Below are 21,258 nucleotides of genomic sequence, written 5' to 3' on the forward strand. Positions count from 1 at the left end.
CACACACACACACAGCTACCCAATATGTAGTGCGTAAAAAAGCTTGCCCAGCAATTGCACGGACCGGCCCATAAAAACTTAATGCACCTAATTTCCCAGCAATCAAACTTTAATAGACTGCAATGATTTTAAAACCAACAAATTTTAATTATCATTTAATTTTAACTGCAATATTAACACCATCCCTCACTCCGAAAATGCGTGTCATCAGTGAAATATCTAGGACGACTAGCCCAACAGATACCCTGGACAGGGCTTAACCAAACAAACATGACTAGACAAAACAGGGGGCTGAGGCTCTCTCCTGGTTCCTTGATGTTACGCTACGCACAAAACGGCAATATGACAGCTTGCGTCCGTATAATACCTCTGACTGGGTTCAGGAAAAGTTCAACATACTGTAGGTAGTGTTGGCAAAGTGCTGTGAAAGTTCTTCAAGTGAGACACGACGAGGTACACGAGACATGCGGGCTTGTTAGCAACGGGAGGAGGTGGTAACGTAGGGCTTCACTGAAACCGGGATTTATCCCTTTGAAATGGATGTCACTTTTTCCATTCCCGCATGTCCGCAGCGCTGACCAAACACATCCACGGTTTAATATCACCACCTCACACAAAAGTGTACTAACAGAAGCTTACAGGGGAGGGGACAGCTAATGCCCCATAAGGAAATGAAGGATGAAGAGAAACAGAGGGAGAGAGAGAGGTAGAGAGTGAGACAGAAAGAGAGAGAGAGAGAGATGGAGGAGGGAGAGAGAGAGAGAGGTGGAGGAGAGGGAGGGAGGAAGAGGGAACAAGAACAAAGGCTGGATACATTATCAATAATTAAGGACATGGATTTATTCCAATGACTTCAGGGCTAATCTCCAGTCTTCAGCAGCTAGCCTGATCCTCTCCTCTTCCATCTTTTTCTCTCCTCTCCTTTCCTTTCCTCTCTCTCTCTCTCTCTCTCTCTCTCTCTCTCTCTCTCTCTCTCTCTCTCTCTCTCTCTCTCTCTCACACACACACACACAGACACACACACACACACCACACACACGCACACACCTCTGTGGTCCATATTGTTCCCCTGCTGCTGCCAGGCTGGACATTTCCGCCCCCACTCAACCCGTGCAGCCGGCTCAACACACCGCACACAGCGGCCAGCCAATATGGCCACGCCGCACGGCATGCTGGGAAGGGGCGGGCTGCTGCCAGGCCAGATATGCACCTCACCAGTGCCTGGCATCCGCACACGCTACCTGTGCTGCGCCGCAGTGGCATATGCAAGTGTCAACACACACACACACACACACACACACACACACACACACACACACACACACACGTGTGCACACATACACAGACACAAACACGCACACACACGCACACACACACACACACACACACGCACACACACACACGCACACACAAACACGCACACACACACACACACACACTCACACTCACACACACTCACACACATACACACACACACACGCACGCACGCACACACTCACACACACACACATGCACGCACACACACGCACACTCACACACATACACACACAGGCACACACGCATACACGCACACTCACACACACACACACACATACACGTGTGCGCACACACACGTGAGGGAGCAACCATACATAGACCAAGGAAACTAATACAGCTTGTCCCTTATGCTTTCTCATAGCTTTCCTTTCTCTATATCAGCGGTTCTCTTGCTCTCTCTGTCTCTCTCTCTCTCTCTCTCTCTCTCTCTCTCTCTCAGTAGCATAACCACATTAATCGCAACCTGTTCTGAAGAGCTTATAATGTTTCAGCTACCTGCCGTGATATCTCCCAATAGCCAGATACCCTCAGAGTTGAGTGACAGGTCCCATAAATGTATGCATGCTGCTGCACATTCCAGAAAATTCCAGGGGAAAAGGCTGCGGCATTGTGGCTTCGCCATCGATAAGGATCATGTTTCCGTGAATGTGAACAAGCGCTGGACAGATTCCCCCAAGATAAAGGCTGTCATCGGCACGCGTTTGGAAACTCAGGCAGTCGTCCATGTTTGGGGCACTACTGTTGTCATCCTTAGGAAACGTGAGTGTATTTGGCCCACTTTCTGCTGGTGTTCTTAGCTAAATAAACGCGGCGTGTGATCGTCAAACAGACACCGATAATGAGAGAGGAGTGTATTAGTGTTGAAAACGGTTTATTATTTCAAACACGCAAATGGTGGGTATTTTTACAATTACCTACAAAAACAAGGGGCCTGAGACAAGTCCGTCATTATTTTGTCATCTTTCAGCACTTTGTTTGCAAATTGCTTTAAATTACATTCAATTAAGACAAGGTCACTCGCGTCAATCACACGTGAAGAGCACTCTGCCAAGCCAGGGTGTTGGTTTAGGTGCACACACATTTGCACACTCATCGACACCTTACACACACACATAGGCAAACACACACACACACACACACACACAAATACATGCAGGTACACATTCATGCATACACAAACACACACACACACACACACATACACAATAACCTCTCTAAACACACACACACACACACACACACACACACACACACACACACACACACACACACACACACACACACACACACACACACACACACACACACACACACACACACACACACACACACACACACACACACACACGCACGCACACACTCTGGTTTCCCATGAATCTTTGCTGATGGGGGTGGTCCTAAGTCAAATTGGGACCCAGATGTGTCACATTAGAGGAGATGTGAAGCCGTGCTTCAGGATGCTGCACTGACAAGCTGTCAGGTGGGCCCGAATTTGTCATCTCTCCACACACACTCAGGCCCCCCAGCTCAACACAGCCTAGGCTCACAGGACACACACACACACACACACACACACACACACACACACACACACACACACACACACACACACACACACACACGCACGCACACATAGACAGACCAATCCAGCAAAGTCTCTCTCTCCAAGGCCTATTCTCCCTTCCCCATGCACCAACTACCCCCAAACACACATACACCCCCCCACACACACGCACGCACACACACACGCACAACCCCCTTCTTTTATTTCCTTGCTAGTTCCCCCTTTTCTCTCTCTCTGTCTCCCTCTCCTCTCTCTCTCTCTCTCTCTCTCTCTCTCTCTCTCTCTCTCTCTCTCTCTCTCTCTCTCTCCCTCCCTCCCTCTCTCTTTTTGACTAACAGATCTCCCCAGTGTTCTAAAAATACCAGGTGAATAGGGCCGTGGAGATGGTGATGAAACAGCTTCTCTGACACTGTCCCACTGCAATCCATCTCTCCCCTGCCTGCCAGCCGGCATATGTTTGCAATTGGCTCCCACCCCCCTACCCCCCCACAAACCCCCGCCACCACCACAACGTACACCCCTAGCGCCCCCTCCCCCCCTCCATTGCAGCGTCCCCCAGTTCCCACTCCAGCCTGTCCCCACCACCAGCTCCTCCACCCCCATCACCACCCTCTATCTCCCCCTGTCCCCAGCTACCACTCCTCTCTCCAGGTCTGGGGCTTCAAACTGGTGCAGTTATCAATCACTGCCGCTGGTCCTGTCACAGCTACCTAAACCCACAGGCATACAGTACAGTACACTTCCCCCCACACACCCCAGCAACACACACACACACACACACGCACACACACACACCGCAGCCGCCTGTGTCTGTTTCATCCCTTTCTCACTCTCTCTCTCTCCGGACTTATCTTTTTTCTCTCTTTCTGTCTTTCGCTCTCCATCTCTTCTTCGCTCTTTCTCAGTCTCCTTTCATTTTATTCTCCTGTTCTCTCTCTCATTCTCTCTCTCTCTCTCTTTATTTCTCTACATCTGTCCCTCTCTGCCCCACCATAGCCTACATAATCTCCATGTGTCCTTTTCTCTTCTCTCTCCCCTCCCTCTCTCTCTCTCTCTCTCTCTCTCTCTCTCTCTCTCTCTCTCTCTCTCTCTGTCACCCCTCTCTCTCTCTCTAGTTTTCTCTCTCTATCCCTCTCTCTCTCCTTCATATAGGCTCCTGTCTTTGCTGGGGCATTGGGATTCCACAGGGCTTTATCTGCATGGCCAATACTCCACTTAACTTCACTTCACACACTGGACTGGCGTCTGGCTGCCTGGCCCACTCTCTTCAGCCTGGCCATCTTTTCCTTCATATGCATTACTTCCTATCTCTCTCTCTATCACCCACTCTCTCCCTCCCTCTCTCTCTGTCTCTACTTCTCAACCCTCTCTCCATATGCTTTTCTTCCTTTCCCCGTCTCCCTCTTTCCCTCTCTCTCTCTCTTTCTGTCTCTCTTCGCCTAGCCATCCACTAGTCAAATCTCTAACCGAACACCTTTTTCCTCCCTCTCTTTCTCCCTCCCTCTCTCTAGCTTGCTTTTCGTCTCCTCCACTCTGTTCTCCCTCTCTCCTTCTCTCTGTCCATCTCTTTCTCTCTCTCTCTCTCTCTCTCTCTCTCTCTCTCTCTCTCTTTCTTTTCCTCTCCTCTTCTCATCATCTGCTTGTGCATTTGTCCAAATTTGTTCCACTTAATAAGGCCTCCCCGATGACCTTGCACTAATTAACCACTGCTGGGTTGGAATATGATGCTTAATTAATGATGAGATAAATTCTGTCTTGAGGACTGTCAGAAAAATGATGACATCGTGTTTTACAGGTTTTAATGCAAGAGTGTACTCAACACACAGCCTGTGTGTGTGTGTGTGTGTGTGTGTGTGTGTGTGTGTGTCTCTCTCTCTCTCTCCGTGCATGTCTGTGTGTGTGTGTGTGTGTGTGTGTGGGTAAGTTTGTGTGAGGGTGAGCATATTTTTATGATTAATATGTTGTATGCATCTCTCCGTAAATGTGTGTGTGTATGTGTGTGTGTGTGTGTGTGTGTGTGTGTGTGTGTGTGTGTGTGTGTGTGTGTGTGTGTGTGTGTGTGTGTGTGTGTGTGTGTGTGTGTGTGCGTGTGTGTAGGCAAGAGCAAAGGACGAGAAAATGGTCATTGAGAGTGAGAAAGAGATAAATGTGTCTAAAGCTATGCACCAAAGTGTCTCTCTGTGTGTCTGAACGAGTCTGTGTGTGTAAGTGCATGTTAGTGTGTGGGGGTGATGTAATGGTGGTGTGTTTTTTATGAGGTCAGGGTGGTTCTTGGCTCTGGTTATCCTCTTAGTACAGTGTGATTGGGATACACACCGGCGTCAGAACTCAACATTCACTCCATAGGTCCTTCACTGTACAGACTACAGTACATGTGAAATGGTTCAATAGTCTACTGTATGCACACACCGTAGTGTGTGTGTGTGTGTGTGTGTGTGTGAGAGAGAGAGAGAGAGAGTGAGTGTGTATGCATGTCCTTTCCATACCCTTGGTTGTGTAGACACCAAGTAACAATGTACTGACAAAGCAATAATCCCTGCCCTGTGTCATGGACTAATTGCCTCAGCAAGGGTGACATTAATTCCTTTTTTTTTAATGATAAGGTGCATCATTTAATTGAAGATATTAAAAATCGCACACGCCGCATCACTTTCGAGAACAATCAGCAAAACAAGCAATGACAACTACACTTAAAAACAACAACAAAAAAGAGAGAAAAAACAAGCAGACAATTTACGCAGCTTTTGTTCACAATTAATCTGAAAGTTCATCTTCTTCTGGTTTTGTACTTTGTTGCTGCTTTTTTTTTTCCTCCCCCGAATTATGCCTTGCTAAATGACTTAAACGAATAACTAAATCAAATAAAGCTTTGATCTCGTTTAGATTGAACAGCTGACACAGGAACTGAGCTACTAACGCGCCTGCATGTTTTTTTTTTTTTCTTTTTTTGCGGCGAGCATATGGTGGGCTTGCTTTTATTAATATCCGAGGTCGCTTGTCACATCTAATGTGGCATATTGTCAGAAGTATCAATTTCGAGCGAGTTAGGGGGGCTCGACGAGACAAGACGAGGTGGTGGGGAGGCGGGTGCAGCGGCGAGGTAGGGTGCAGCGCGGCGGCGGCGGTGGCGGCGGAGTTTTCCTTGAGCGGAGCTGTCAGGCAGATTGAGGGGTGTTTAACGTCTCATTCTCGCACGCCAGCCCAACTTCACAACTTCATTTCATCACGCGGCGCAACGCCGGCTGACAGCATCTGAGCTGCGTCTGACAGGAAGGGTCTAGCTGCAGAGGGTGTGTGTGTGAGTGTGTGTGTGAGTGTGTGTGTGTGGCTGTCCGTCTGTGTGTGTGTGTGTGTGTGTGTGTCTGTGGGCGAGCGTGTTTAAAGACAACATGGAGGGAAACATCACATCACTTTTCAATCAGACAAGACAAGTGTGTGTGCGTGGTGATGTGTGTGCTTGAGTGTGAAAGCCAGAGAGACAGACGGAGAGAGAGAGTAAGTTTGACAGGATGGTGATGGAGAGAGAGAGAGAGAGAGGAAGAGAGAGTGAGAGAGGAAGAGAGAGTGAGAGAGGAAGAGAGAGAGAGAGAGAGAGGTCTCTTTGCGGGCAAAAGCTATGATTCGTCCTTCACTTAACATCTCCTATAGAGTGGTCAGAGGGTGGTTTGGAGATGATGGCGTTGTAGGTGTGCATTATGTTCTCCTACCCATGGGAACCCTCGCCACAGGTGTATGTGTGTGTGTGTGTGTGTGTGTGTGTGTGTGTGTGTGTGTGTGTGTGTGTGTGTGTGTGTTCGGTGTGGGACTGCGTTCCGGGCCTTTCCTTACCTCTCTTTGGGTCGCCCCACGCCGTGTTTGCCCAGCAGGTGTGTGCTCAGGTGCTTCTTCATCACAAAGGCCCACCTGCACGCACAAACACACAGGTCACAACGTTAAACAGAGCAGAGCAGAGCAGGGGGAGAAAAAAATGGAGAACGTGGGTGGTGTGTGGCGCGTGCGAGACTCCCAAAGGCTATTCCCAAGATGACAGCACACTGCCCCAGGAGAGAAACGAAGGAGGTGCAGGCACATCTGGGAGATGTCTGGCTGCTTGCTATGGGAGCCTGGTGTGCGAGTGTGAAGACGAGGATAACGTGATAGTCGCCCGTCATAACCGCGGCAATGAAAACAGAACAGGCGGGAGAAGCTAGCGCACAAGCTGGATTGCCCTGAAGGATGCACGCACATACACACACATACACGCACGCACACACACACACGCACACACACACACACACACACACACACACACACACACACACACACACACACACACACACACACACACACACACACACACACACACACACACACACACACACACACACACACACACACACACACACTGTGTGACACTGAACGTGTGACATTTAAATGAGGCAAGTCTAAGACAAAAGGGTGTGCGCACACACACACACACACACACACACCAGCCCGGGTAGCAAACAAACGTGACACGACAGGCCGGGAGATCAGTCGTGGGCCTGACCACAGTGGCAGAGCCCTTGTCTGAAGCCCTTTCCTCCAGCGAGCGCTCTAACGGCGTCTGAAGGGAAAATGGCGGCATGACAGGTCTAACTGGTGCGGAGATTATAGAGTCTCGTCTGCTGCCTTCTCTCAAGGCCCTCTCCCCCAAATGGAGCGAGACAATGACCACATCTAAAAATAAGAATCAATGAGAGGGAAGGGAGCGGGAGGGAAACCGACAGGATCATTCGTGGGGCTGGGCATTCTTGTGGCTCGGGGTGTCACACACTATGTGGCGCTCGACAGAGAGAGAGAGGAAGAGAGAGAGTTAGAAAGAGAGAGAGAGGAAGAAGAGAAAGAGAGATATCTGTTCCGTCCTTCGCTCCAGGGCTCCCTGGCACTTCAGTTGGGCGGCTCGCGCGACGTCGCGACAAGTTTGTCTCTTTGACTCTTCCTCTCGCGTCCGCTTTGTCGAGAGACCTCTCCTTCTCTCTTTCTCTCTCTCTCTCCCTCCTGTCTCTCTATCTCTTTCTCCCGTTACTGCCTCTTAGCGTTTGACATTTCCGAGGAGGGAGAAAAAAAAAAAAAAACGCATGCACAATTATTTCATACTTAAAGTCACCCTGACAGTGACTCTGGCGAGGGCCAAAGCAGTGATCTGCATGCCCACAGGCCAAATGCATCCCCTCCAGTACACCCCCCCCACACACACACACACACACACCCATGTCCATCTACTCCCAAAAGCTGTCACTAACAGAAGCTCGCATACATATTCAAAGAGTGCGTTCCCTCACTCCCTGTGTGTTTTTGTGTGTGTGTGTGTGTGTGTGTGTGTGTGTGTGTGTGTGTTTAAGACAGAGAGGGAGAGAGAGAGAGAGAGAGAGAGAGAGAGAGAGACACAGACAGACAGACATACAGACAGACAGGGAGAGAAAGAGCAAGAGTGTGTTTGTGTATATGCAAATCTGTTTCTTTTTTTTTCTCTCTCCCTCTTCTTTTCCCCAGAAATCCAGTCATCCGTCCAGAACAGGGCCCGCGAGTGCAGACTCTGAGTGTGTGACTACCTTCCACCTCACTGCAGAAGAATGACATGATCAAACACGGGAGCTTCTCCCCGACACCACCGTCAGCTGCCTGCCTGTAGTGATGGCTACGGCAATAAATGAACTGAGTTTGCATTTGTTGATGTTTATAAATACTAGTTTGTTTTTTTTAAAGCAAAAATAAATAAATAAAAATAAGTAAACAAACTGCAAACGCTTTGATTTTTATCTGAGTTTGTGTGTAAAAAAGGGTTTGCCAACGATGGCGTTAATTATGTATTACAGCTGTCCTTCATAAACATAATTACAGAGTGCTGAAAGGCAATCGGAATGATTTGCATATGCCTATGAGAGACAAGACATATGCAAAAATATGATTTTAATTAGCATTCTTTGATGGGGGGGGGGTTACAAATCAAACTGGCATGTTGTGAGTGAGATTTAAATCTTAACTCATGTTATTTGTTTATTTCTCTCTCTCTCTCTCTCTCTATTTGGTAGTGAAGGTGAGGAGAGGGGGCTGTGGAATTAATTTGATGATGAGATTACACCACAACTGGTGCTGAGGCAATAGAAAGCATCTGGCGAGGGCGCCTCCCTGTTCAACTCTGAGAAGAGACGATGGGAAAGAGAAAGAGAGAGAGAGAGAGAGAGAGAGAGAGAGAGAGAGAGAGAGAGAGAGAGAGAGAGAGAGAGAGGAGGGATGAGATGGAAGAGTGTAGGATATCTACATACTGTACACTAAACTGCCCTCTTTGGAACGGCTTCCCCTACATGCATTAAGCATTGTCTTAGACTAAAAGCTGTTTTTCAAAGGAGATTTGCATTCAAGTTTGCTGTTAGTCTAGGACCCTGGATTCTGTAAAAGCAATGGTATTGGTTTTGCAATGATGAAGACAGGAAGAGGTGTTTATGGCTATACTTTGGTATACCCCTTTCTGTTGTGATAAAAAAAAAAACATACTTTAGGGGTCTTTCTATAGAGGCCTGAGAACAGTAATTCACACCCGTATTCTCCCAAATATCTTTTCTCCCCAAACAAATGTCCACCCGAAAACACTGTCTGTGGCCTGGAGGACTGCCCCTAATACCATCCAGATAAAAAAAAAGAACGAATCGGATTTCACATTCCCTCTCTTGGCCTAATCGGAAAGGCACAGCTCGTTAAGTGTGTGACACGCCGCTACTCCAACGATAAGCCAGGAGACATGGCTCAATTACTCCGAATGTATTTTTATATGTGTGCGCCCCCCCCCCCCGCCCCCCTTCCTTCACAGCAGATGAAAAAGATAACGTATCAATGCTCAATATAAACAACTTAATGCGGCTCGTTCGCCGTCCCTTGATGTGCAGATGGGATGTAAATGAGGAGGCCCCTCTGCCGCACGTTCACCAGATCCCCTCTGGCAAAGCATGCTGGGCCTGAGTGATGTCACTCCACATGGGACGTGAGAAAATGGTGACATGGCCGGGGGTAAGTAGTCTTTGGCTTCAGGCAGGGGGGTGGGGGGGGGGGGGGGTGAGGAGTGAGGGTGGTGGTGGGTGGAGGTTATAAAGACGATGGCATCAAACACCGTAAAAAACATCCCGAAGAGCAAGTTGACACCTTGACGGAGGGTCCGTAGCTAGGATCATCACATGGCTTCTCTCCGCCAGAAATGTTGGGCACATTAGAGCGGCATGGCACCAAATAAATAACGTAAACAAAACCAGCGGTGGTAGCCAGCTCTCTGGGAGGAGCGGCGGGATGGGGGCGCTGCCAGGGGAGGAGAATGAGGGGCGTAAATCAGCCCCTGTGGTCCAGCAGTGGAGGCAGGAGGGGTGTGTGTGTGTGTGTGTGTGTGTGTGTGTGTGTGTGTGTGTGTGTGTGTGTGTGTGTGTGTGTGTGTGTGTGTGTGTGTGTGTGTGTGTGTGTGTGTGTGTGTGTGTGAGTGTGTGATTGTGTGTGTGTGTGTGTGTGTGTGTGTGTGTGTGATGGGGCCACTGAGGGCCAGGGAAGCTGGAGCTGAGGCCCCGCACGGCCCCCTGACAGAGAGACACGGCTGCAGACAGATCTAGGAGACAAGCATGGGTTGTTTGCTCGCACATTATAACAGACTGAGAGATGTGTATATTGTGGAGGGAAAGGGGGGGGGGCTATATGAGGAGCATTCAGGGCTTGTGTGTGTGTGTGTGTGTGTGTGTGTGTGTGTGTGTGTGTGTGTGTGTGTGAGAGAGAGAGAGACTGGGGAAGCTGAGTGCCTTGTACGCCAGTCCTAATGATGGCGTCCACCTGCTGTTTTAATGTCACGGCTCTGGCAGACTCCATCCCTCAGTGATGGCGGCAGCAGCAGGTAGATTGAACACCCCCCCCCACCACCCTCCCCCCTCACACACACACACACACACACACTCTCACACACTCACACACACACACACACACACACAGTTACCCCCCTCCTGGTTAGAGCATGCGAGGACGACTCGCCACACACCATTACTCACACTGCTCTTTACGGCGAAGGAGGACCTCGCTGAGAGCAGCCTCACACCTCCATGCCAATACGCCAGCCAGCCGACGGCAAAATGAGTCACGTAACCAAGCAGAAGAGAAGAGAAGAGAGAGGGAGAGAGAGAGAGAGAGAGAGAGAGAGGGAAGGAAGGATAGAAGCGAGGGGTGATTGAGGGTAAAACAGGATGAAAAGAGACTGATGTGGAAAAATGATGAAATGGGGAGAAGGAAGGAAGAAGGAAGACTGACAGAGTGATGAGGAAGAAGCGATAGAAAGAGGAAAAAAAGAATAGAGAGATAAAAAAACAAACTTCCTGGGCAGAAGAAGTGACAGCTTTCTGTCATGCCACCAATAACTTTTCTCGACTGCTGAGGTCTCTGTGTTGCATTTGGTGTTTGGTAAATCTACAGTTAAATTTAGCTGCTATGAAATCACCACTTCCTTCGCTTGCTTGCCCTTGTACATCAAACGCCATCGCGACGCACACTGACAGGTCTAAATTCAGAAAAACAGCAGCGCGAAAGTGATGGAGGCCTCGGATATCAAGAGAAAAAGAGGCGGAGGAGAGGGATGGAGAGAGAGAGAGAGAGAGAGAGAGAGAGAGAGAGAGAGAGAGAGAGAGTCCTGCGGCGCGCGCTGCAGACGAGTGCCGTTGAGAGGCGGGTTGACATTGGAGCAATCACGGGAGACAGATGGGGGATTGAGAGGGGCCACTCCTGCGGAAATTAGCGCAGATTAGCACGTGAGGCCATGCTGCAGCTCTGGCAGGTGTTTAATGGAAACCTGCAGCTTGATTTGGGGGGGCGAGGGGGGTGGCAGGAGTGGGGTAGGAGGGAGGAAAATATGTTTTAAAAATTAACTAAAAATAGGAGTGACACCGAACGGATGCAGAGAGAAGTAGCCAAGGAGGAGGAAAGTGATAGACATAAAGAGAGAGAGAGAGAGAGAGAGAGAGAGAGAGAGAGAGAGAGAGAGAGAGACTGATACTGAGAAAGTAACTTTCAGAATGACACAAATATGAAGATTTAGCAGAGGGTATGAGAGATAGGACGGAAGAGAGAGGGAGGGAGAGAGAGAGAGAGAGAGAGAGAGGGAGAGAGAGGGAGAGAGAGAGAGAGAAGTGCTTGTGTGTGCAACATGAACAGAGGGAGGAAGAGAGGAAGAAGACAAGCTTAAGGGGAAATGAGCAAGCAAATGATATGCAAGGAGATGAGAAAATGAGAGCATAAGAGAGTGAGCGAGAGAGAGTGAAGGACAGAGAGAGGGACGGAGAGATGGAATGGGAGAGTGAAAGAAAGAGAGGAGAGTAGGAGAGTGAGAGACTGAGAGAGACGGGGAGAAATAAGCAAATCCTGAGCTGTCAGGTTGTTTGATGGAAAGAGGACTGACTGCACATCAATATCAGCTCGTCGTGACATCCGCTTATGGCTATATCACACGAGGCTGTCGTCAGCCCTCCCGTCCAAAAAAAAAACAGCCCGTCGAAAATGATTTTTAACATCATTACAAAGAAAAAAAACAGCCACTTGATCATCCCTCAAACACTATTTTAATAAAAGGAGCCAGATGAAGTGGGCTATATTAGCTTTGTTGGTCAATCACTGTCAGAACGCAGGAGGGAACAGACAGCCCTCAGTTACAATTTGGGCCTTGGTGCAAGCCTGTGAAGTCTCTGGGCGAACGCTGCCTGGGTGCGGATTGTTCCGGGCCCTCCGATGATCCATCAGCTGTTTTCATTCACTTGTGCTTGTGATCAGTCTTGGGTAATGCAGATGCGATCTGACACCTTGATCTGAAGCTCACCACGGTTCAAGCTGACAGCTTCTCCATCTCAAATGCACCCCATCCCCCCTTTCCCATCCTCCTCCTCCTCCTCCTCCACCTCCTCCTCCTCCTCCTCTCTCCACTCCCTTCAACTCCAAGACGGAGACACATTAGAAATTTAACAGACAAAGCCTAAAAGTGCTTCAGTCTGTGTACTGTTATTAGCCTTTTAAAGGAAACACTGTCAAAAACATTCACATTGTTTTCAGAAACTGCAGCGGAGTGTGGAGAGAGAGAGAGAGAGAGAGATGGAACGATCCCTTTTTGCAATTACGGTAATGAGAGCTGCATTCAGGGCTGCACATGTTGAGTCCCGACGCAGTGCTTGAATTAAACCACTCATGTGTGGATACTGGTGCTTCTACTGCAGGTTCACAGGAAGACCTTTTTTGCATTTGGTACCAAGACAGTCTGTTTGGGTAAGTCTTGCAGAATGTAGATGTCGCACCTTAGCAACACACGGATATCTGTATTGTGTTTTGTTTGAATGCCACTGTTTTGTAGCAGCGATGTTAACTTGCAGAAAAAACAAAAATACACAGAGATGAAAAAAAAAGAAGGTAAAACAGAACTTCAGCCTGTTCTGCATCTGACTGGGAAGGATTGGGCCTGGATGTGTGGGAAATAATGTGTGTGTGTGTGTGTGTGTGTGTGTGTGTGTGTGTGTGTGTTTCCCAGCAGCCTCTTCCTCGTGTGATGAAGAGCGCACGCTAGCAGGCTGGCAGTGGAGGCAGCCTCGGCGGAGCACACAACCGCAATCCTTAAAGGACAAAGCAGGAGCGCTTTGCAAATGGTTGTATTTTAAAATGTTGTTAGCCTCCCCAGCTAATCTATTCCTCTCTCTCTGTCTCTGAAGTACAGTTAGAGATATAAAAAATATATGTGGTTTTTCTTCAACCCCCCCCATCCTCCCTCGCTCCCTCCCTCCTTCTCACTCGCTCTCTCTGTCCCTCTCTCTATCTCTCTTGTTTTCTCTCTGTCTTTCTTTCTGGTCTCCCCTCCCCTCCTCTCCTCTCCTCTCCTCTCCCTCTCTCTTTCTTTTTTCCTCCCCCCACTGCTATGTGTTAAATCATTAAACAGAAGTCCTGCTCATTATCTCCCTAAACAAAACTTCTCTTAAGCCAAATAAATCACAAACCGCGCCGCTAACAGCCGTGAAAGGATAAATTACCAAGTGGCTCCCTGGCAGCGCTGGTATTTTAAAAAGCTTGCTGCACAATTTCTCTGCTGTATGGTAATTTGTAATGCTGCCTTGCTTTATGTTCATAAGGTCTGGTCAGGTATGTATACATGAGGGACAGAAGTGGGTGGTGGAAGGGTGGTGGTGGAAGGGTGGTGGCGTGTGGTGGTGGTGGTGGTGGTGGGGCATGAGGCGATATCTGTGTTATTTGTTTTTCACTGACTACTAAAGAGAAGAGCGGGGCGGGGTGGGTGGTGGGTTGTTGTTTTTGTTGGACAGGCTTTGTGGAGGATGACCACGACACATGAGGAGTGTGCAATCGAGTTTTCGAGGCATTTATTTACACAGTGGCTTTATGTGGGCGCAGTGCATGTGTGCATGTGTTAAAAGCTGCGGGGGTAACCAAACACCTGTGTTGTCCTTTTGGTTTTGCATTTTGTTATGGCACGCCTTTTTTTGGAGAAGGCCTGGGGCACTTCTTTTTTCTTTCTTTTTTTTTTACTTTGGATGAAAGTCAATCATTCAGGTTCAGGTGATTCGGTCATCGCTTGATCTACTCTCAGTATAGTTCCGAGGCACGCTCTGTCCATTTCAAGAGACGGTGGCTAACAAGTCAAGGAGACTCGTTCTAAGAGCTGATGTTGTTTACCGAAAGGTGCGACTGCTAATTGGGCCCTGTCGCCCCCGCCCCCGCCCCCAACCCCCGTGGCCCTTTGGGGGACGAACGTGGACACAACCTTTGAGACCCACCCCCCCCCCCACACACACACACACACCACCACCACCATCGTGTCCTCCACCCACACCGTCTCCTCCAGAGCACAGATTAGTGCTGGGGAACACACCTTTGTTCAGGTCCGCTTACTGAGGTCTGGCCTCCGGAGAATAAACACTAACACCTCTGATGAGACTTGTGGAAAAAAGAAGGAAAAAATCCTAAAGAACTCAGGAGGGGGCAGGAAGAAAAGAAGGTGGAAGAAAGAGTGAGACAGAGAGAAAGAGATAAAGAAAGAGGGGGAGGGAGGGATGAGGGGGGGAAAACCTTACAAAAACATGATTTATTTAGTCTGTTTACTGTTTACACTATCCACCATTCCTTTGAGGACAAATTAAACTTATACAGAGGGGAGAGAGAGGAAAAAAATAAATAATTAACTTAATCTCAAAAGAGGGAAAAATATGGGGGAGGGGCCAAAAGGGGAGGCCAATGCATGGTTGTTTGTTTGTTGCTTTTTCTCTCTCCTCTTGACACCTTCCGTGGTAGAAACAGAGCTTTATTTGTGCCAATTCATTATCAGTGGCCACGCATTAGCTCAATGTCTGGGTTGTTAGACTAGAGTACGTTCATTTTTAAACTGTCACTTCTCTCACTTTTCCATATGAATAATAGCTGCGGAGATAGTCAATATTACATTTCCAAAGCAGGTCCATTTTTAAGGCCTAGGAGTGAACCTGCCACTATAAGTGGAATGCAACCAAATATTAAGGAAGATATTTTAGAACACAAATGAGACATCTTAGGAAAGACACAGACATAATCACTGAAGTACACTCATAGACTACTTTAAAAAGTATTGAACCAGTCATTTCAAATTCCATCTACAAAGCTAGCTATGCTAACAGTCTACACTAAAACCCAATGTGTGTGATCATCTGCTTCTGGTATAGTACCACTGAATTCTAACAGTTACAGTTTTAGCTCTATTTCACAGTTATTAAACTTCATGGCCGTTTCCAGATTTCTGTGACTGGTCACCCATAAATAACAACACGAATGTGGAGAGCATTTCAAACAAATGTAACAAATGTTTTAAAAATGCAACAAAAGTGTGAAAGACAGTGACATCTGATGAGACACTGAGAGAGTTCATCTCTGCAAGCTGATGGGCTGACCTCCCATCTGCTGAGGGACAGCGCAACATGAATATCTAAACAAAGACAAGCTTGTGCATTGTGAAGCTTGACCTTCACACACTCCATACATTTCTGCCCAGCACCTAATGCCGCTACCTGCACACCAACATGCGTCCGTGCGAACGGGCACGGTTACACCTGTCTGTTGTTTGTTTATTGTCTCGAACGAGGCAACGTTCGGCTGTTATTGTTTTTGTTTTGGCTGAGCATTTGCCATCTGTCAGCTAAGTCACTGAGACAATGTGGTGAATGTGAAGTTTCACTGGTGCAGGAGAATCTATCAGGACCTCCAGAGTAAAAGTCTGCTGGTGAAGTCTTAAAAAAGTGCTTCCTGCTCATAAAGCAAACCAAACACAAGAACACCACACACGGTTGGTAAATGAAGATCTTTTTTTTTTTTTCTCCGCAAGCACAGGTTCTGTGTTGAGTGGCCGCACAATAGGACTTATTAATAGTCGTCTGAGGAGCTGGGCAGGGACTTGTTTGTTTGCCTCTGCAGATAAAGTGCAGTGAAACCGCCGCCACGGTCTGTAAAAATTACACTGCAACACATCCCATTACCATAACTAAACGCCAAGCGAGGGAACCTTGAGAGGGCTGCCGACGTTCGTTTCGCTGCCATTTTAAGTGGCAATTGCGTGACATTGCTGTTCAGTTTGTATTCTTTTTTTTATTATTATTTTCCGAGTGCAACGCATTTAAATTGCAAAAAGGTCTCCCTCAGTCATTGGGCTATAGAGGGCGCCGGGTGATACAATACGTATTGTCAGAACCCCCCTGCGCTGCCTCCCGTTCCTCCGCATAATTCGCATATTCTAATGAAGCCCGCATATGCAAACGAGGACGACCTTTTCCTTTTTAGCTTTTTTTCCCCCCTCTTCCTCCTCCATCCTTTGGCGCAACTTTACATTAATGCCAACCAGCGTCCAGACTCGGGCATAATGACTATTAAGAGCAGCGGCACATGTGGCGTTTGCGACACCGACTTGGCGAGGCGCCGTAATTAGCCTAATCTATTACCGGTACCGGGCTTGTCAGCCGCTCCTCTCCTTTCGTTCGTTCGTTCTCAATCCCTCGCTCACCCCTTCACTCGAAGCTGTCTTTGGTGGACAGGCCTGGCTGTCACACAGTTTATTAACTTCATCTGTCCTAGCAAGCCATCACTCATGTCCCAAAAGTCACCCCCCCCACCTCCTTCTCTTCCTCCCTTTTCAGTATCCTGCTGGTTCTGAATACACACACACACACACACACACACACACACACACACACACAGCTGTGGGGAGTGAAGTGTGCTAGACTGACTGACCTGAAGCTTCTCTCTCTCTCTCTCTCTCTCTCTCTCTCTCTCTCTATCTCTCTCTCCCTCTCTCTCTCTCTCTCTCTCTGACCCCTCTGTGCTCACCTGCTGACTGCAGACCTGCACACTGCACATTATGCTGCAGATCACAGATCACTGTGAGGCTCGGAGGCTTGGGCACTTGGGCAAACAGGAGCGTAGGGGACTACGCGAGGAGCGGAGCGGAGGAGAAGAAAGGGGATGAATGGAAGAAGAAGAAGAAAATAAAAGTTGCGCCTCCTCTCGGTGACTTTGAGCTCTGGCCCAGATGAGGAATGAATATTGAAATATTGAAATGAAAGATGCACTGCCACTGAGGGGTGAGGGAGTAGGAGTACGATGTCGCTTTCTCTGTGTGTGTGTGTGTGTGTGTGTGTGTGTGTGTGTGTGTGTGTGCGCTTGCTGGGAAGAGGAATCAGCGGCAGGGGGCCCGGGGAGGGAGTAGACAGGGGCCTTCACCCTTCCGCCAGCCAGCAGTCTATTCGGCCGACAGTTATGGATAGGAAACATTACTGAGGCTGGTAATTAAAGCAAAAACTAATACTGTCTCTTGGATGGGGGATTTCATAGCGAGAATCCATTTGTCACTGCTGTGCAGTCAGCAAGGCCAGATTGAATTACACACATATTTAGCTCAGTGGAACTCGGAGGCTCCACTTCTGATGCTATCTATCTCCCGCGTCCGTCCATCGACTTATCTAATGGTCTATCTTTACACGCTATCTGTTTGCTTGTCTACCTTATATGTTGGACTACCACTGTTTGTATTGAGAAAATTAATCACATTAGAGGTTATGTGTATTAAGATGCACTTTGTGCACATACATCCCTATTCCCAATTGCCTCTGACAAAGCGAAGCAGGCGGCCACACATTAAAAGTGCTCGTTGCATCACAATTAGCTCCGCTTTGCCAGGACCTTTTCTTAAGTCCTTGTTTCCTCCAGTGCCCAGAGACTAGTTGGAGACAGTTCACTCTTTGTTTTATTTCATCGGTTACAAAGCAGGGTGATGCCCTGGGTTAAGGGTTCAGCCTCGATTACAACAATGGGGACAACTGTTCTTCAAAGGAACAGTCTGAATATGTACTGTATTTAGTAGATTTCGTATTGGGGCTAAATTGGGACACTGTGTATCACTGCATACACAGGATTTCCCTGTGCAATAACCCTGTTACAATAACCTGTAAACATAAGCGAAACAATAAGGAAGGTCCTGCTGGGTGTATAGTAGAGTGCATGCTGGCCTGGTGCCACAGCACCACCCTATTTAGCCAGAGAATGATGAAGCGGAGAACGTTGAACAACTTTCGCGTTCTATTTTTGAGATCCACCTTTGCCACACTAATGTCAACGGGAGACTCGGAAATTTCATCTACAAATGTAGTTGCTGAGTAAGTGTCATTTGTTGGTGTTTGGACCGAGGGGAAATTGATTTTATTTCAGCTCATATACAGTAGTTACAACTTTCTACCTGGTGAGCTAGCCAGCTTGCCTGCAAAGATAACATTTTAAATGGAGTAATCGAGCATCTTTGATTTAGCCTACGTCTGAATTACGCCACACTATCTTGGTTAGTAATCGAGCATCTTTGATTCAGCCTACGTCTGAATTACGTTGCGCTATCTTGGTTAGTAATCGAGCATCTTTGATTTAGCCTATGTCTGAATTATGTTGCGCTATCTTAGGCTAGTAATCGAGCATCTTTCATTTAGCCTATGTCTGAATTACGTTGCGCTATCTTAGGTTAGTAATCAAGCATCTTTGATTTAGCCTATGTCTGAATTACGTTGCGCTATCTTGGTTAGTAATCGAGCATCTCTGATTTAGCCTGCGTCTGACACAGCAGGAGAGGGAGCCTGGGAGTGGGCCGTGAAGAGGCCAGCGGAGGATCATGGGATGCCTCGGCTGCCAAATGCTGCCAGACTCCAGACGCAGTGACACTGAGCATGTCACAAGGTGACGGCTCCACTCTGCTCGGACCAGTCAGGCTCGGGGCGTTGTGTTATACACACACACACACACACACACACACACACACACAGACAGAGCAGTTGTCCGCTCTGAGGTCTGACACACACATCCCGGCTGACAGTAGAAACACGGAACGTCTCAGTATCCCCTAAAGACGACCAGTGATGCCATGAGAGACAGGAAGAGAGGAGGAAGGGAGGGAGAGATGAAGGGGAGGGAGGGAGCGAGGGAGAGAGAAATGATAAAGCAGAAAGACAGAGAGAGGGGAAGAGTAATAGGGTGAGACTGAGAGAAAGCATGTCAAAGAGACAGGCGGACAGTCCGAGAGGGAGCAATGGAGAATAAGCAGAGAGAGGGAGAGAGAGAGGGGGGGGGGAGAGAGAGAGAGAGATAGAAAGAGAGAGAGAGAGAAAGGACAAGCACAAAGGAAGAGGAGCTAAACACAAAAGAAAGGGGAAAGAAGAGATGAGGAGAGGAGAGGTGAAATAAAAGAAGTGGAAATAACGACAAGATAAAAGAGAAGAGGGGGATTAGCTGAAGATAAACGATGGGTCGGAAGCGAGGGATCGGAGAAAAAGACAGAGAGACAGAGCACGCAAGAGAAATGGGCAGATGAGAGAGAGCAGAAAGAGGAGAGAGGGAGAGGGAGAAGGAGGGAGGAGGAGGAGAGACCGGGGGAGACTGATCACTGTTGATCTTCACGATAAGCGCTCTCGACAACTTGTGACCAAAGTGCTGCTCCAACACTAATCGGCCGTGAAGGCTGACCCGCAGCTAGGCAGCGCAGCTCAGCTCCGATCGGGCCGGCCGGCCGGCGCTGACGAGATCAGGCCGGACAGGAGACATCCAGCCATCAAAACTCGCCGAGGAAATCGTGACGCGGCCCTCGACGCACGGAGGGGAGACACACAGAGAGAGAGGGAGAGAGAGAGAGAGAGAGAGAGAGAGAGAGAGAGAGAGAGAGAGAGAGAGAGAGAGAGAGAGAGAGAGAGAGGGAGGGAGGGAGAGAAAAGGGAAGCAGAGAGGCAGGGAAAAAGGAAGGGAGGATGAAAAAAAACGACAGTGATACTTTGCACTTGGCAGGCAGAAGCTGACCTGCTGGACTGATATGAGAAGAGAAGGATAGAGAGAGGAAAGGGGGGAGGGGAGAGAGAGGGGGGGCTAGGGAATATACTGAAGGATAAAAAATACTGTCAATTATCTCTGATTGTTTTTAAGGACTGTGCCCTTGAACTGCATGCGTGTATGTGTGATGTGGGCGTCTGGGGTACACTGACGGAGGAGAGAGGTGGATATACTGTAGAGGGAAGAGAAATACTGCCTTGGCGTCTTTCAGTCCACTAACTACATTTCACACCCACTTTTCACATTTTCTGCGCAATTTAATTCTGTTCTATGCAATCAATTAACTCCTATATGCTATTGTACATTGTGTGTGTGCGCGTGTGTGTGTGTGTGTGTGTGTGTGTGTGTGTGTGTGTGTGTGTGTGTGTGTGTGTGTGTGTGCATGCAAATACTTATAGTCCTGAATATAGAAAAGTATAAGTATTTATAATCTATAGATAAAAAGATGTCAGTGTATGCTATATATACTGTACATCTTTCTTTGCCATGTGTTGTTCTTGATGAGTTTGGTTTGTCTGATTTGCATCATGTAGCTGTGCACCACACCACATGCTTGTCTCCGCTTCCTCTCACGTCTTTATCCTTTATCTATATCTGACTCCTCTACTTCTGATTCCATTGTACACGGAGGAAATCAGAGGGAAAGACAACACAACATACTTTTAACAATGCATGAATGGGTTTGGAATGCTATCACAAGCATGCGTGAGTAAAGAACGCCTCACAGCCTACTTAAGGTCTTTTTTTTCCCCTCCACAACAACAACACGTAGCTACTGTATACACAAGAAAGCAACTCTAGAACATATGACATCCAGCTTGAGACAAAATAGCACGGCACCAGGAGGAGCCATCAATAGCACCGAGCTCACGCCTGGAAAAGGAATCGAGTTGGACGCTGGAGGAGCAAACATCTACTGGAACTAGAGGAGACCAGATCTGTCTGGGAGGCACATATAGTCCCATCTGTCAACACCAGAA

The 21,258-nt window shown here is 48.1% G+C and overlaps 1 protein-coding gene across 1 annotated transcript in view; it reads right to left on the reverse strand.

The window, feature by feature from the left end:
• znf407 (zinc finger protein 407) overlaps positions 1-21,258 on the reverse strand; it is a 146,869-nt gene that overhangs the window by 75,112 nt on the left and 50,499 nt on the right. Inside the window, exon 4 of the mRNA XM_062538395.1 lies at positions 6,710-6,784. Within this exon, the coding sequence (XP_062394379.1) occupies positions 6,710-6,784 (75 nt within the window). The remainder of the gene's footprint in view (positions 1-6,709; positions 6,785-21,258) is intronic.

The sequence above is a fragment of the Sardina pilchardus genome, chromosome 6 (assembly GCF_963854185.1).
Source record: "Sardina pilchardus chromosome 6, fSarPil1.1, whole genome shotgun sequence".
NCBI classification, from domain to species: Eukaryota; Metazoa; Chordata; class Actinopteri; order Clupeiformes; family Clupeidae; genus Sardina; species Sardina pilchardus.